This window comes from Zootoca vivipara, chromosome 3 (genome assembly GCF_965207765.1).
Source record: "Zootoca vivipara chromosome 3, rZooViv2.hap1.1, whole genome shotgun sequence".
NCBI lineage: Eukaryota > Metazoa > Chordata > Lepidosauria > Squamata > Lacertidae > Zootoca > Zootoca vivipara.
Genome location: NC_142586.1, coordinates 104,206,218 through 104,224,251, shown reverse-complemented (window position 1 = coordinate 104,224,251; position 18,034 = coordinate 104,206,218). Strand labels below are relative to the sequence as shown.

The 18,034-nt window shown below is 39.9% G+C and overlaps 1 protein-coding gene across 1 annotated transcript in view; it reads right to left on the bottom strand.

Annotated features, from left to right (window-relative positions):
* SOS1 (SOS Ras/Rac guanine nucleotide exchange factor 1) overlaps window positions 1–18,034 on the bottom strand; it is a 39,896-nt gene extending 21,862 nt beyond the window's left edge. Inside the window, exons 1-8 of the mRNA XM_035111024.3 lie at window positions 17,332–18,034; window positions 7,133–7,258; window positions 6,577–6,708; window positions 5,276–5,440; window positions 4,046–4,255; window positions 2,428–2,571; window positions 1,131–1,241; window positions 496–594 (exon numbers count right to left, since the gene is read on the bottom strand). Of these exons, the coding sequence (XP_034966915.1) occupies window positions 496–594; window positions 1,131–1,241; window positions 2,428–2,571; window positions 4,046–4,255; window positions 5,276–5,440; window positions 6,577–6,708; window positions 7,133–7,258; window positions 17,332–17,418 (1,074 nt within the window). The 5' untranslated portion in view covers window positions 17,419–18,034. The remainder of the gene's footprint in view (window positions 1–495; window positions 595–1,130; window positions 1,242–2,427; window positions 2,572–4,045; window positions 4,256–5,275; window positions 5,441–6,576; window positions 6,709–7,132; window positions 7,259–17,331) is intronic.

Sequence of the window (18,034 nt, the reverse complement as noted above, 5' to 3'; positions counted from 1 at the left end):
CTTAAGACGCACATTCATACCCCTTTAACACCAAAGATATACAACTCACCCTATTCTCTTGACTGTAATTTAACTTTTTAAAATCCCAGATACATTTGCCTTGTGGCCTTTACTATCATGTAGGTGTCAGATCAAAATGTTTTAATCCCTTTAAGGCATTTTAAGGCCTCCTATTTTAAACACTGGTTTTGTAGAAAAATTCACTTTGAAGTTTAACTGTTTTATTTGATTTTCATTTTCTTTTTAGTATCTTGTTATGCTTTTAATTATATCAACCACCTTGGCACAAGATTTTATGAAGTGTGGCACATGAACACCGTAAATTCATATTTACCTACATCAGCACTCTACTCACTAGTTGTGCACTGTTCTTAAGAAAAACCCCAGTGCCAAAAGCAAGATCACATGACAATATGAGTGGGTTGCAAATGCTATTTAAAATTAAACATAAAATCTTTAAAATATTAGACGCAATCATGTCTACCACTCTCTTACCTTTAAAAGTTCAAAATAGTGAAGGCAATGGTAAACAGGAACGAGAAGCAGTCTGGGTAAAACATACTGAACAGCTTCTTTAAAACCATCTCCTATTGACTAGAAATGAAAAGATATTTCAGTTTCACCATCAAGTCTAATTATTACATCATTTGCATTGTAAACTTTACTACTTAACTCTTAGAATTTTGAAGTGTCAGGCATAGCTCTAGTGGCTTTAGCCCAAACGTAGCAGAGTTTTCCTGCACAGCGCAGAAGCTAGTTGAGGTGGAAATGACTAGTCGGCTAGACGCAGAGTAACTATTTACAGGATTTATTAAAAGAAAATAAAAGCAGCAGAGTTTCTGCATACAAAGCAAAGCAAAATAAATCCTTACTCTTCCTCTCTCCAACCATATACACAGCACTTCTACTCCTAACACCTAACAAAAACCAACTGTGCTAGCATTCCTTGATAACAGAGTTCAGTGCTGGTCGTTAACCAATCAGAAGAGAGTAGTTTCTAGGTCAGGCAGACCTTGGCTTTCTGCCAAGAGTAAATTGACACTGCCTTGAGTTAATTGTGTGAAGCCAGAATCTGTAAGTTTCCCATGAGAACCAATTAACCAATTAACAGAAACTGAACATTAACATACCTGTAAATAGAATGCTGCACCAGGCTTTGACAGTAGGCTAAGAAAATGGTCATGAAAACCAGTCCGCAAAATATCTTGAGTGTACGATTCATAAGGATCAAATGCTAGCTCCTAAATAAAGGATTTTAGAATATTTCAGTTTACTCAAACACTGTTTCAATGCTATCATGCAATAGACAGATAGGTAGGTAGGTAGGTAGGAATATGTTTACCGCCTTATGTTAATTTGGGAACCCAATCAATATTAGTGCATACCATACAAGAAACTGGCCAATGCACCAACATTCATTGGATTCCAATTTGTTTTGGTCATTAGCAAGTCAGTGGAATAGGGAGTAAAGCTTACATGGTAGAACAAAACAAAACAAAACAAAACACAAAACAAAACAACACAAGACAAGACACAGGCTCCTGATTGTAAGTGAAATTAATTACTCAGTTTATTAACATGCAGTGCTTAAATGTATAATTAAATTATTATATATATATATATAGAATAATAAATAGGTTATAAATGATATAGAAGTTATATAGAAAGAAATTAAAACGAGGTAAGACAAAATGTTTGAAAATATAGCAACCTACGTATGACAGAGTTTAAAGCAGGCTTGCTCAACCTAGGCCCTCCATATGTTTTTGGCCTACAACTCCCATGATCCCTAGCTAGCAGGACCAGTGGTCAGGGATTATGGGAATTGCAGTGTCAAAACATCTGGAGGGCCAAGGTTGAGGAAGCCTGGTTTAAAGCAACTGGATATAATTCACGTATGAACTAATAAGTAGCATTGTCTAATCAATAAATATTTGGAGATGAGAGGAGATATTTTTTTCTTAAAGATTATATACCGAGACACACTAGAAGTAGAAGTTACAGGTAGGTAGCTGTGTTGGTCTGCCGTAGTCAAAACAAAATTAAAAAATTCCTTCCCATAGCACCTTAGAGACCAACTAAGATTGTCATTGGTATGAGCTTTCGTGTGCATGCTTATCTGAAGAAGTGTGCATGCACACGAAAGCTCATACCAATGACAAACTTAGTTGGTCTCTAAGGTGCTACTGGAAGGATTTTTTTTATTTTGTTAGAAGTAGAAGAACATGCACAGCTAGCTGTGTACATGGTAACTAGTTTCTAACAAGTAATCTATCCCTCTAAGTCATTCAGTTGAAATTTTTAGCCAACATAAACTGCTTAGAGTATGGCATTATAAAAAATATTATTGCAGTTTATAGGATACATCTAGAATTTATTAGTAATATGTAGCATATAAGCAACAAATCTATAAATACTATTACCTACCTCAGCTAAATCTTCAAAACAGCTTCCAACTAAGGGATGGGGACTACCTTCATCTGTCATTTCTACTGTGTCTTCAATATGGCCCAACAACTTCACACTAAGTTCATGAATATCTGATATTCGACTGAATATATTTTCTACATCCTGCAAAAATGAATGGATTGATAAATAGTAATTGGAGATGGGAATTAGTCGACCAAAGCAAGAATAAATACTGCAGAACCTCCTGAATAATACAGATTTCATGGAGACTATTTAAGACATAAGAAAAAATATATGAGTATTGGCTTTCCTAACAAGCATTCACTGTTTGACTAAAGAAAAATCTCTCCTGCCCTCTCCCCAAGTTATGCACAGATGTGTCTTTCACTTGGAACCAGAGCTCTTTAGAACCCAACCCTTAATTGGATTGATAATGCCATATTAGAAAATCCAGGATACCTGTAAAGGTTTGAGGGGGGGGGGGTAATATCCCATTTCAGGTCTCCAAAGAGGCAGAAGCAAGCTGGTTCACATATAACCATGAATTAAGATGTAAAACAGTCTTCAGGAATTTGTCCTGCTAGTCACTTGATTGTCTGATAAAGCTTTTAAGTGAAATACATGTATGTATGTATGTATGTATGTATGTGTGTGATGGCACCTGTAACCTGATTGACTGACTATGCAGTGGTACCTTGGGTTACAAATGCTGTAAAGGTAAAGGGACCCCTGACCATCAGGTCCAGTCGTGACCGACTCTGGGGTTGCGCGCTCATCTCGCATTATCGGCCGAGGGAGCCGGCGTATAGCTTCCAGGTCATGTGGCCAGCATGACAAAGCTGCTTCTGGCAAACCAGAGCAGCACATGGAAACGCCGTTTACCTTCCCGCTGTAGCGGTTCCTATTTATCTACTTGCATTTTGACGTGCTTTCGAACTGCTATGTTGGCAGGAGCTGGGACCAAGCAATGGAAGTTCACCCCGTCACAGGGATTCGAACCGCCGACCTTCTGATCAGCAAGCCCTAGGCTCAGTGGTTTAACCACAGCGCCACCTGGGTCCCTACTAGCACCTCAAATAGCATTTATACAGGCTCATAAAAAATAGCATTTATACAAATGTTTTCAGGATTTAAATTTGAAGGTGAGGAAGGATGCACTCACTAGCCTTACATCCTGTCATACAGGCAAAGTGAATGTCTGCATCGAGGAGCTTGCTTTATTTGTGTATGCTCTCTGCGTTATTCACAACCTTGATTCTGCAGGATTCCAAATCATACAAGGACCCTTACACATGGATGGCAAGCTACAGAAGTTCAGCACTAACTTGTGGGTGTGTGCAGAGACAGGCTGTTGAGAATATGATGGAGTGGCTTTGCTAATTCATTTATTAAATGTATATGCTATCCTTCCATCTAAAGTCCAGGGCAGCAATGAGCACATTCCTGCTTCCATACATCCAACCAACCCCTCACACAGTAGAGGACACATGAATTTAAGCTTGTAAACAGGGCTACAGTATCTTTTTATTTTCAAATGCTTATGCTCATTAAGGTTTTGTGCTAAGGTTGTACACCACTCTAACAGAATAGGCTTTTCCAAAAGAATCCTATCAAAATAAAATTAAATAGTACTTACATGACCTGAAAACAGCTTAGGGTTGGTAATAAAAGGTTCTCTAAAAACTTTTATTACAAGATTTAGTTCTCTTATATATTGTCGAACCTCTGCCATGAATGACTTTACAAGATCGTAGTAGTTTTGTTCTCCAGAAGTAGAGGGTTCTTCATCAGATAAAGTCAGCGTACTAATATCCTCTACATCCTGATGGAACATATCCATCAACACCTATTTAAATAAAGGGGGGGGAAGTAATAACTTTTGAGAAAAGATGTAATCGAAGTTAAAGCGAGCCCTGGGGAACAAAACTGTTACTAACCGAGCTGAAATCAAATATAGAAGAAGGTAAGCTGTGCTGTGTATGATCCCAGTCTCTAGGAGACTGGCACTCATACATCTAAGTTTAGGTTGCTTCACCTAAAGTCATTAAAAGTACCTAATGTCATGACCATAAAGGGAAGAGAAAAATCTAAATTCTATATTCCCCAGACTTCAGTCTTCTAAGATACACTTGCTACTGAGCTTAATTCAAGGTTTTTGCTATCGGTGTACAAAACCCTGAACAACTTGGGCCAAGGAACATTGAGATAATAAACGCATAAAGCCAGGAACTCCGGGAACCACCCCACCACAGAAGGTGGAGGGCTGCTTACCAGGATTTGCAGAAAATGTGCAAAGGCTCTGGCAGTGTCCCAAAGCCCTCCTGCTGCTTTCCTGAAGTTGGGTAAGCCCACAATTACAGCTGTGTGCAGGTGTGTGTGTGTGTGTGAGAGAGAATAAATGGGGAATGAGTTTCCTCCATTCTCTATATATTATGCCTCACTTATGCAATTGCTTAAGTAAAATAAAAGTAAAATGTGAGTTACCTGTACAGTGGTACCTTGGAAGTTGAATGGAATCTGTTCTGGAAGTCTGTTTGACTTCCAAAATGGTTTGGAAACCAAGGCGCGGCTTCTGATTGGCATCAGGAAGTTCCTGCAGGCAATCAGAAGCCACAGTAGTCGCTACTGATACTCGGGTTCCAAAGAAAGTTTGCAAACTGGAAAAATCACTTCCAAATTTGCGGCATTCAGGAACCAAAACGTTCGTCTTGCAAGTCGTTCGAGATCCAAGGTACGGCTGTATATCATTTCCCCCCTTCCACCCATGCAAGATCAAAGCCCCTTCTGTTTATGGACCCATGTTGTTTGTGGAAGGAATCTTCTGGATCTAAAACATTTAGTAATTACAAATATAAATTCTACCTACCTTATCAGCACACATTGCCACCTTGATGTCTTGTTTTGTAATTTCATCATGTCTAATATTCCGTACATAGTTCCCAACCAACTTTAAGATATCTGCAGAAATGTATTCTAATACTGCCACTATGTAAACAGATACTTGGTGGTCAACTTTATAACCCAGAACTTCCTGAAAGAGAGATAACTTATTCTAGTATGTTGGGTTACACAAATGCACCTAATAAATTCATGCTTTTAAACATCTACACCAATTTGCTCCTGTGTCATATAAGCAAGGTCATTTTTATACAGTTAACAACAATGTAGTTCCAACAATAATGTTTTTGCTGAAATGTTGAGTAACTGGTGACAGGAGCATCTTAATTGTTAACACCACACAAAGTAACTTAAATATATTTCTTGTTAGTCAAATTACACAACAATTATTATAGACTTGTATCCAGCCCTGTGTGCTGCAGTTGTAAAACGTGAAAATTTTTAATGCTGGGGATCATTAGGAAAGATAATGAACATAAAACATATCATAATACTGTTATAAAAATCTATGTTTGTATAACTTGGAATACTGTGTTGCCTCACCTCAAAAAGGCTGCCTCACATCAAAAATGATATTGTAGAGCTGGAAAAGGTTCAGAAAAGGCAACAAAAATGATCAAGGAGGTGGAGCAAATTTGCTGTGAGGAAAGATTACAACATTTGGGGCTTTTAGTTAAAAGATGAGTAAGAGGGGACAGAAACAATTTTTGATATCTTTTGCTTCTCAAAATGCTAGAAGTTGGGGATACCCAATCAAGTTGAATGTTTGAAGATTCAGGACAGACAAAAGTAAGTTTATATAAACTATGGAATTCACTCCAACAAGTAGTAGTGATCCCCATCAATCTGGACGGCTTTAAAATATGAGACCAATATTAACGCTTATGCCTCTGAATATCAGTTGCTGGGATCTGCAAGTAGTGAGAATGCGGTTGTGCTCAGGTTCTGCTTGCAGGCTTCCTACAGACACCTGGTTGGTCACTATAAGAACAAAGTGCTGGACTGGATGCCCACGGCTTGATCAAGCAGGTATGGCTTCCAAGTCAAGGGAAGTGTAAGATTGTGGCAGTCAAATTCTGACTAATTACACCAGCTAAGATTTATTGAATTCTAGTTTGATCTGTTACTAGCTAGGATCAGAGATCTAGGTACAGTGGTTTATAAAAATCTGTTCTCTTTATAGGAAGTACTGTAATTCAGCTTTGAAGAACAAATGGGTAAATTCTGTTAATTTTGCAACATCTTCTACACTAAATTTAGAATACTTACTTTTAACAATGGGTGAATTTTTTCTACTGGGAGAAATAATGGATTTCTTCGCTTCCTCTTTTCAATTGCAGACTGTGCATCAGCTATTGCCCACTTATCAATAGGATGGGGAAAGCTTTTTTGTACACGATCCTTTTAAAAAATAGGAATTGCAGCTAAATATATAATCAGCACATAACATTTTAATTTTTTTTACAATATCTTAAGTCACTGAAAGCTATCTAGTTTGGTTAAGAAAACATTATTAATTTGTGTAAGAACAGAGACATTATTAACAAATCTATATATTTGCTAATAATTTTCCAAACTTAACACCCCCAATAAAAGGTCAAAATCAGAATCCCCATTATTAATTTATATACTGCTTTCCCATAATATATTTGTACCCAAAACAGCTCACCAGGTATCAGAATAAGGTAATAATAAAAAACAGAAGAATCAAATAATTAATACAATATTGTGTTAATAATCCAATGATGAATGACTGAATTAATAATATATCATCAGCAAATAACAGTAGTGCATAAATAGAAATAGCTACAAACTCTTCTTGTACCTCTACATCCAGGAAGCTTCTTGGTTGAGCTTGGCATAACATGTTCAGCAACTGCAGTATTAACTCCTCAACATACTGCAAAGCATCTTCAGTAGATGATAGCTTAGGGTGGACTTGCATCTGAACCTACATTCAACATAAAATAAACAAATGTGCATATCATACTAAAGTTCTCAAGAGCATCTTACAAGACTCTGAACACAAAAAACAAGTATATACTTTGCTTTTAAAATATGAAACTGGGTGAGATCCAACTGTGCCAGTGGCAGCAACAAAAATTCTCCTGTCTCTCCCTTTATTGTATTTTATACAATTTGAATTCTATGCAAATCATATAGCATCTGGAACAGCACACTACAATTGCTACAAATCATTAAGTAGTTCACGTTGTCACTTAGCAATTTTCAAGTGGTTCATGAGTGTGGGTGGGGGGTGCGAAATTGGGACTCCACTGTGCTGCTGCATAGAGCCCGATGGCTCCTCTCCTGGTGCAAACCAGATAAACAAACCAGGAAACTATATTTGAATGAAGGATCATAGTCTGGAGAAGCCATGATCAGCAAGGTTGGCTAGTTACTGTACTTGTCTGGAAAAAATAAACCACAAACTCTGATTCAAACATAACAGGAAGCCCAAGCTTCTTGGTTGTTTACTCTACTTGCATCAGGGAGGAGTATTGTACACCAGCATGCTGCTTATTTACACAATAAATCAATATACTCCAGAAGTTTGACTTATCATTACATGCTAACAAGGCCATTGTCTAAAAGATACTTCGCTTCAATTATCAAGTTTCATTTTGAGTCTCATGGATGTCAAAACTGAAGGTCTGTGCAAACTGAAACAAGCCTAAGCTTTTTCTACATACTGAAGGAATTTTTTTATTTTGCTTTTTCTACATGTTAGCTAATATTTTACTTCGTGTGCATTCACTTTATGCGGAAGAGAGAGACAAGCGAGGAGTCACAGACTGGCCTGATTTAGACCAACCGGTAATGACAAACCAACTTACTGAATGAGCAGGTGCAAACTGAGCTTGTGCATTCCCACCCACCTCTAGACATGCAAAGGTGAAGAGATGAGATGCTTCTGTTTGCTGTTTGTAACCATCCACTCCTGTTTTCTCTTAATTGAGGGGAAAGCCCTAAACAGATTTGGCTCTGTATACCTGAAGGAGCGTCTCTATCCCCATCACGAAAGTCCAGCTCCGAAGGCCTTCTGATGATTCCCTCACTGTAAGAAGTTAAGTTACAGAGGGAACCAGGCAGAAGGCCTTCTCGGTAGTGGCACCCTCCCTCTGGAATGATATTCTTGTGAGGAAGCTGGTAAAATGTGGGTTGAATGAGGTTCAGTGGTACCTCGGGTTACAGACGCTTCAGGTTACAGACTCCGCTAACCCAGAAATAGTACCTCAGGTTAAGAACTTTGCTTCAGGATGAGAACAGAAATCGTGTGGCAACAGCGGGAGGCTCCATTAGTTAAAGTGGTACCTCAGGTTAAGAACAGTTTCAGGTTAAGAACGGACCTCCAGAACGAATTAAGTTCTTAACCCAAGGTACCACTGTAACTGTTCAGTGGATTTGTAGCTGGTTGACTGACTCAACCCAAAGAGTAATGGTTCCTTGTCATCCTGGAAAAAAGTGACAAGTGGTAGTGCTGCACAGTTCTGCCCTAGGCCTGTTGTTGTCCAATATCTTTATAAATGACTCAGATGAAGGAACTGAGGGGATGCTCATCAAATTTGCAGATGACACCTAGGCCCGGGTGATGTATTGATACATTGCCCAGGAATGGATTGGGAGCCAGAGCGCAATGGCGCCTTCACCTGGCAGTGTATCGCGGGTGGAACTTGCCTGCACCTGAATCCCTTGGTGAGCTGGGTGCTGCTGGTGGAGGAACTCCCTCTGCCGCCAGCGCCTGGTGGGAGGAACAAGCGACATCAGCTGGGGCTGATGTGGCTCATTCCTCCATATGCCAGGCTGAACATGGTCACTAGATGGCGCTCTTGAGTCACAAAAAAGACTGATTAGGTTTAATTTTGAATGCTGGCTAATTCCGTAAGTTAAGTTAGTGTTGAGTGAAGCAACACTGCATATTGTGTTAGGATCCAACAGTGTCATGGCCTGTAAGAGGGGCTACTTGCTATAAATAACACTGACAATAAGTGGTCCGCAAAACCAACTGACTGGACAGTTGGTATAAAACACTGCTTTGACTTTTGCTCTTAGGAGGAAGTGAAAAATCACTAGGTACTACAAACAATGGGCTGGATCCAAACTAAATTAACTAAAACCAGTAGGGCACATTAGTCATGACTTAACTAAGTGCAACTAACTTAGAATTATAGAGTTGGAAGAGACCACAAGGGCCATCCAGTCCAACCCCCTGCCAATTGGGATCCAAGTGAATGACTGGCTACCAATCCCAGCCAAAATGTCTAGACCCCTAAACGCCATCAACATGTTGCTCTTTTCCCAATTACTAATGGCAGAGTTTAAACCCATTATTACAAGGAAGACAGTGCATAAGGTGAAGAGGTATCTTTCTTCTCCACTGCAAAACAGAGGTTGCCTCTCTGAATGGCTAGAAACCTGAGGAAAAGAGCCTCTAATTCCAAACACTAAAGGAGACCTTTTTCCTAAGGGTGAAACCCACACAAGAGGAGGGGGAATCTCTGTACTGATTGCCAAGTGGAAGATAAAAGCACATTGTGTACTTTGTGATTTCAATACAAACTCCCCCCAAATGTCTGGAATTAAGGAAAAATAAGATACTGTACATTGTCACAACTACATACGAAAAGACACCGTTTGTTCCTGATGGTTTTAGGCTTGAAGAAACTACTTGGTCTTTAATGCAATCTCACTGCACTGAAGTAGACTCTTTTGCACTCATAATTGGTTATCCTTTATTACCCAATGTGTAATGTTCCCCAAACAAGAGAACTAGGAGGACAATGTCCATGATGCACTTTGTCACAGGTGCCATTATGACCACTAGAAATGGTGAAATTAGCTTTAGCTTAAGAAGCAAATATTTCCTAAATTGAAGCACAATATTTCCTTTCCAGGTACAGTCATACCTCGGTTTAAGTACACTTCGGTTTGAGTATTTTCAGTTTAAGTACTCCACGGACCTGTCTGGAACGGATTAATCCGCTTTCCATTACTTTCAATGGGAAAGTTTGTTTCAGGTTAAGCACGGACTTCCGGAACCAATTACACTCATACCTTGGGTTAAGTACGCTTCAGGTTGAGTACTTCATGGACCCGTCTGGAACAGATTAATCCACTTTCCATTACTTTCAATGGGAAAGTTCGCTTCAGGTTAAGTATGCTTCAGTTTAAGTACTCCACGGACCGTCTGGAACGGATTAATCCACTTTCCATTACTTTCAATGGGAAAGTTTGCTTCAGGTTAAGTACGCTTCAGGTTAAGTACAGACTTCTGGAACCAATTGTGTTTGTAAACCGAGGTACCACTGTAATAGAAATTCTATTATCTAAAAGCAGCGCTACACATTACAACTACTACAGAAAACACTGGTCTTACAAAAGTGCTGCCTACAGCAAATGTATAAAGTGTGGAAGTAATAATACATGTGCATACATATCTGATGACACCTGGCCCAATAAACCTTCCCAGGAGCACATATATTTATGTATTGTTGTAAATGTTAAGGTTATATATATATATATATATATATATATATATATATATATATATATATATAATTGTTCATAAACATGTACATGAATGTACAGGCATATGTCTGAAACAGCACAGGAAGACAGGCCTGACTGACACCATTTTGACTCTCTCTGACCAGAATCACACACACATTTCCACATGACTATCAACTTGGGAGCCATAATCCTGCAAGCTGTAGGCTCTGCCAACTGGACATTTCCCCATAAATGGTGCCAGACTACTAGCCATCTCATTCACAATGGAAGACTCCTCCGAACAAAAGATAGTGATCAACTTTTAAGAAACTGTTAATTTCTCTTTGTGTTTAGGAATTCACACCTGGCAGGGGTGAGAGGACTAGGAGAGGTGTCAAAGGTGCTCAGATTTCTACCTTGAACCCTCCCTTTTTTGTGAGGTATTGATTATGTAGCTGTGATGTAGGAATGATGTATTTCGGGGGTGTTTCTTGGTGATGGGAAAACTGATAAAAGTGGAGGTTCTCTTTTGTTCTGGGTTCCTTCCTTGATCTCTTGTGTGAGGGGAAGGACCCTGTTGCAACAGCAAAAATAAAGGCTTTGCTTCTCAAAATTCTCTGGTTGGCCTCTGTTATATTCTCCGACCAATGGAGAACCCAATAAGGGCTCTTGTGTACCCCATAAGGGAATAAGAGCAGATTTTTGCTTATTGCAGTATTACATCCAATAATTTACTCATTGTTACAGAAAACATTCATTTGTAATACTGCTGTAATTCTCACATGGAGCTGAAATTGACCTGATGCTGTTTTAGAAACATAAATAGTACAAAGAAAAAGGCATGCATGAATGCACCCCATGGCAAAGAAGTATTAATTTCAGCAGAACAAAAGTTAATACAAAAATGGTATCCAACTGTTGGTAAGGAATTTGTATGTTTTGTGTGAATATATAAGTTTCAAGGAACTGTCTCTTAAAACTTCACTGCAAGCCAAAATCTCCTCTCACCCCCATTAAGATCTTATTTTAGTATATGTTTATAGATTTAGCCTTATACCTGGCAAGGCAAGCAACATTTAGTGCCTGCCAAATAAGAAATCAAAGTAGTGCACTACTAAGAGATCTACACTAAGATTATTCCAATAGGAATCCACTTACAGTTAAAATAGGCTCACACCAGTTTTAGGTTTCACTTCTTGCTCCCTTCCTGAGTTTTTTCCTTTATTTGGGCCCTTTGCCCAAACATGAAGACCTGATTTTTCTGATATATATATATATATATGCCTGCCACTTAGAATATCTATAACTCAGTGCCACTGAATTAGGCTGTAATCCTAAACATACTTACTGCCTAATAAGTATGTTTAGGATTAGGATGTTTGATCTCTGTGAGATTTTATGTTTGAGTAAATATGAGTGGGATCATACTGTTGTTGCTATTTCTAGTCAGAATGGCACCATTCTGTTAATAAAAGGAGACAACTGTTTGGATATGTTTGTGATGGCAATATGGTAGACAGTTAAAAGCAATCATGCCAGAAGAGCAGGTAGTAGCCTAAATACATATATGAAACAGATACAGATGTGAATACAGATATCAGCATAGGCTGCTTTCTGAAAGTATTGGCCTCTCCAACAAGTTTATTTTGGATTTCTAAATGTAGAGGGGGCCATTTTTAATTCTCAATTTCAAGCCAGAACCAAGGTTACTCTATAAAACAATTTCAACAGCAAAGTTAAATGCAACACTACATGTTAGTTATCAAGACCACTGCATTACAGATAAAATTAGAATTACTCATTTGCTAAGCATACAGTCAAACTAATAAAATGCAACAGGTGACATTTATACATGAAGTCTAAGCTGTGCTTGTGCAAGTCTTATAGCACCCCTCAACTTGGTGCCTTCCAGATGTTTTGGATACAGCTCCCATTGGCTCCTTGGAGATGATGGGGGTTGCAGTCCAAAACATTTAGAGTGTGCCAAGTTGGAGTAGGGTATTTTATCATCTTAAGCCACCTGAAACATGGCACTGTTTTCTTTTTTAAAATTTTGCAGATAGAACTATGCTGTCAAGCACTCCATATTTCAGCTTTTGACGGTATATATTTAACAGCTGTCATTCTATCTCTAAAATAGGGAAATTAAACCTTACTTATATTGGGTGGTATCCAACTATGTCATACTCAGAGTAGACCCATCAAAGTCAATGGATTTCAGAACTTAAATCCAATTATTTCAATGAATATACGTATTCTAAGTATGACTAACATTGGATATACTGTCCATTCTTTTTACAGGATAAAACACATTACTATGTACACAAATAATAGGACTAACAAAAAATGTTGGCCTGAACTTTAAGTCACATTTGTTCTAAATGCCACCACATATAAGAATATTGTAAAACTATTTCCTCCAGACAACTAATCAGTCCCACTGCATAACAAAGCTAGATGTCCACTGAAATCTGAAGTATGTATGTCCCAAGTAAAATGAAGTTAGCGAACATTTTAGACTAGAATACAACTTAACACGTAAAATGAAAAGTGAAAAACTTTATTTTATACTCCCTGGCTTACTGACCCAGGGTCAAGCACTAAAAAGGCATTGATATAACCCAATATAAATCACACTGAAATCACTGGTTCTTAAGTGATTAACCCAGATCCGTACTTCAATGAATAAAGTGTTATCTCTAAACTGATGTTAACACTAACTTTAGTTTAAAGGTAACAGAGTTTAAATAAAACCAAGGTTAAAAGAGAGTTTGCAAGTATTAGTTAAAGTTAATTATGGGTAGAATTAACCATGGTGCTGTTCTGAAAAGACAAGAAGGAGGGATTAATGTTCAATAAGGGAAGTTAGAAGAGCACAGGATTAGAAAATTTGAAAAGTTACATCTGGCTTTATACTTTAATATAGGTGGATTCAAAAAAATAAATGGGAGGTAGAAATCTTATATACTGTAACGTAAAGTGTGTTCAGTGGTGTATCTTGCATAGTGGGAAAGGAAACAACTTAATAGTTACAAATTATCAAGATGAAAACTAAAGGTAACAGGAACATAAAATATTAATCTTTATTCCTGGAGCTAAAATGGACATACCAGCTCTGCAAAATAGGTTATGTATTCAGAAATCACAATGATCATCATAGATTAGCCTTATGAGAATGAGCTGCACCAAGCCTCAGGCTTGCAGAATGGCCAGAATCCCTTCTACCCCTCCCCCCAACAGCAAGGTATCTAAAGTACAAAAGCAGTATACAGGTGCTACAATCTTCTCCCTATAGCTCTTAATCTTCACTGTTACAGAAAATAACAGATCCTCCCAGAAACTAAGATATATAAGTTAGGCGCCAAATGGCTCCTTAAACCAGGCCAGGGTCACAGTTGCAAAAACAGAATGTCTAGTTGTCTTTTAGGGGCCAGACAGCTCAAAAGTTGTATTTTTCAATGGAACGTTTTGGTTCCTTAAATTCATTCTGATAGCACAGATAAAATATAACAGATAGAATTCTACTGGATGTGTTGCTGGTGTGTGAAAACAGTCAAGATCCAAGGATCCCCACGCATGTACCTCCAGATGAATTTTGAACGCTGCTACCACCTCTCATCTGGGAGCTTTCGTTTACTGACCCGTAATCTCACTTGCTTTTCCCTCAGGGTCCTTCCATCATCTATCTGTCACTTTCATGTGGGTGGGGTCCTTAGCCCTCAATGGTGTCTCAAAGGGAAGACACCAAAGGGGTAATTCTCTGAGGTGACTCCTACTAGCATTGGCCCATCACTAGAAAGTCCTCTGCCTGGAGTATACCTGGCTCTCTCCCCCCATTCTGAATCACATCTTCAGGATACACAGAGTCCAGCTTGCCTGCTTCAATGCAGCATCCACTGCAGCTAATTAATACTATCTCATGCACCAAATTACCAGCAAATATGTAAAGGCATGTAAAGAATTGTACTGCAAGAATCTCTAGTCACTTTACTTAGGGCTGCCATATGTCCAGGACATTACTGGGATTTCAAAGGCGGAAGTGACGTCTGGGGGGAATTTCCGGAAGGTGGCGTTTTGTCCTAGATCTTTGGCATGTAAACTGAGAAATTACTTTTTTTGGCGTTTGGTAAAAAAAAATCTCAACAACATTGGGGTTTGTCTAAGTAAGCTCAACAACTTACTTTTTGAAATACAGCAACCCTACTTTACACTCTGAACCAAGTTTCCTAAGGCCACTTTTCCCCACCAAGTTCCTGTGGTCTCTAGTGTGGTTGTTCTTTTAAGACAACAAATTCACGAGTGTCTATTTTCCACGATAGCTGTTAGACACATCCTCATTTTTAAACTCTGGCTAATATTTGTTTGACAACAGCTTCAGAATAACTTCAATATGCCCCTGCTTTAAAAATAAATGAGGCTAATCAATCTTTTGAGAAAATCAGGAAAGCAACTTTTCAAGTTACACAAACACACTTATGCATAATGAGACTAGCTTATTCTTATTCCGGCTTCAAAATACTGGTGCATGATGTGTATAAAGCACAGCCCATGTATTTTAGGGCTGGTAGACCAATCATTAGAATACTGCCCTAGGATAAAGAAAGCAACCTTCTCAAAGTTGTGAGTAATAATTGTTCAGTGCACCTAGATATTATGTATAGGTTAAAATATTACCAACCTCACAAGATAAAATGAACCATGTTCAGGTAAAAAAGTAAACCTAGCTTGTGTTTTAAAAAGTGGTTATCTGCACGAGCACCCAGGGAACAAATTAAACAACAAATTGCAACACAAATCTAGCAAAAACAAATACCACCTTTATCCTATTAAATTCTATGCACTAGCCATCACTCAATAATGTTTAAAAACTAATCAAGCTCAATACAGATTCTGATGGAGCAGGACTTTTATCACTTAACTCTCTAACTGTCAAGAAACACACATTGGTATTGGGGGATAATTGACCCCTTGTAAAAAACTTACCAGGCCGCTCAACACAAACGCTTACTAGATACCTACTAGCGGATTTTAGCCCAGAGTGCACTAAGAATGTAGCTAAATTCTGCTACTACGTGTCAAGACTAAGACACGCCGTGACATCAATCAACAACAATGATAAAGCCGCCTATTAATTCTCAGCGGACAATAGTTAAAGGGAACTATCCCTCATTAAATTTTAACCCAATTTTAACTCAAAATAGGATTATGAAACAGTATTATTCAAAGATGATACTCAAGAACTATCTATTTTATGTATTATTGGTTTTCCTTTTCTTTTTTTGCTGGTCTATGACCGTAATAAAGATATTATTATTATTATGCACTAGCCATCACTCAATAATGTTTAAAAACTAATCAAGCTCAATACAGATTCTGATGGAGCAGGACTTTTATCACTTAACTCTAACTGTCAAGAAACACACATTGGTAGCAACTATACTGGAATATAATACAACAGCAAATGACATAATTTTCTTCAGTGAGGCAGGTATATCTGAAGGATTCATAACATTCCAGTCTAAGTTAAAGACCAACTCAAAAACCTGTCATTCCACATTAATATATTTGTCTAATATTCAGTATCATCTGAACTATTTAAAAATTTGCCCATCTTCCATTTGGGAGCAAAGTGATAGTCACACCTACAGCTCTCCTAAAGAATATCACTGTTATATAGCAGGTCCCCCTATTTAACATACCATATTCTGCATTCCTCTTGTATTTAACTTTAAGTTAACATTTTGTTGCTTAAAGTCATATGCACATGTATCTGGTACTTAAAGGTCAGATCATTTAGTAGCTTTCCTATAGGACCATGCTGGGAAGTGGAAAACCCAAGTGTTATACCGGCAGCCGTTTATTGATTGTATTTATATTTATATCTCACCTTCCTTCCAACACAAAGTGGCATATATGGCTATCCGGCTCTCCTCCCTCTCCAATTTATCTTCACAACAACCCTGTGAGGTAGGTTAGGCTGAGAGACAGCGACAGGACCAAGGTCACCCTGTGAGCTTCATATATTACCTTGCATTTTATTCCGCAAACTGCCCTGAGATCTTATGATGAAGGGCGGTATATAAATCTAATGAAGGATAATGATATGAAGAATGGCCAAGTGGGAATCTGAACCTGGTCCTAGTTCAGCACACTATCCACACCCCCACGCTGGCTCTGTATCTATGTATACAGACACCCATGAGCACAGCAGACAGGTTCGCAGGATGTCAACACAGGCACATGAAAACGTTGACTATCCAAAAACCGATTACAGTATGTGAAAGCCGGAGTACTGGGGCACTGCCAGTTATCACACATGCCTGTTGGCATTCCCTTGCGCTATGTCCAAATTCGGGACACACACACATACACATACACACGTATTTGTCCTCATCTGGGGCTGTCACCAATGACACGTGGATGTCAACATGCAGCAAACCTTGGGCATCTGCTATGGTACACGAATTTACCTCCTATAAAACGCGCAGCCTTTCCTCCCCTTCTGGATTCCCCCCCCCAGCGCCCCTTCCTCACCTTCTTCAGGGCTGGCACGAGCAGCCCCCGCCACTTGGGCGCGTTCTCCTCGCTGAAGAACTCGTACTGCAGCGGCGGCGCCTGCATCCTGCCCGCGCTGTCCCGCGCCCTGTGAGGGGAAGCGGCGGCAGTCAGTGCTGGGGCCGAGCCGCTCGGCGTTGCTCCGGGGTCCGGAGCGGCGGCCGCGGGCGACACCCGGAACCGGAGGAGGGCAGAGACAGCAGCGGGAGCCGCCGGGGGCGGCGGCGATGGCGGCGGCGGAGGGACCCAGCGCCGGGGGGCGGCGGCGACATCCCTTGCCCGCTCGCTCGCCGCCCGGCCCGGCCTTCCCTCACTCAGGGCCGGGGCTGGCCTGGGACAAGGCACCGCCGGGCATCCTTTCCCTTGCCCTGACAGGACGCGGCGAGCGGGGCAGAGGGCGGCCGAAAGGGCGACGACGGGAAGCCCTGCCCGGCAACGGCAGGAAAGTGACGGTTGCTGAGGGGAGGGAGGGAGGGGCAGGGTCCCGAGCGCGGGTTTGAATTCTCGGGCGGCGCGAGCAGGGTGGGGGTGGGGTGGGGGATGTTCTTCCCTTGCCCTGACGGTTACAACCGCCGGCGCGTGCGCAGTCGGCGCAAAGACCGACGGGGCGTGCGCAGATCGGGTCGCCTCCAAGCTCTCCTCCCCTTTTCTCTGCTTCCCGCAACCTTTTTCTCTGGAAGTC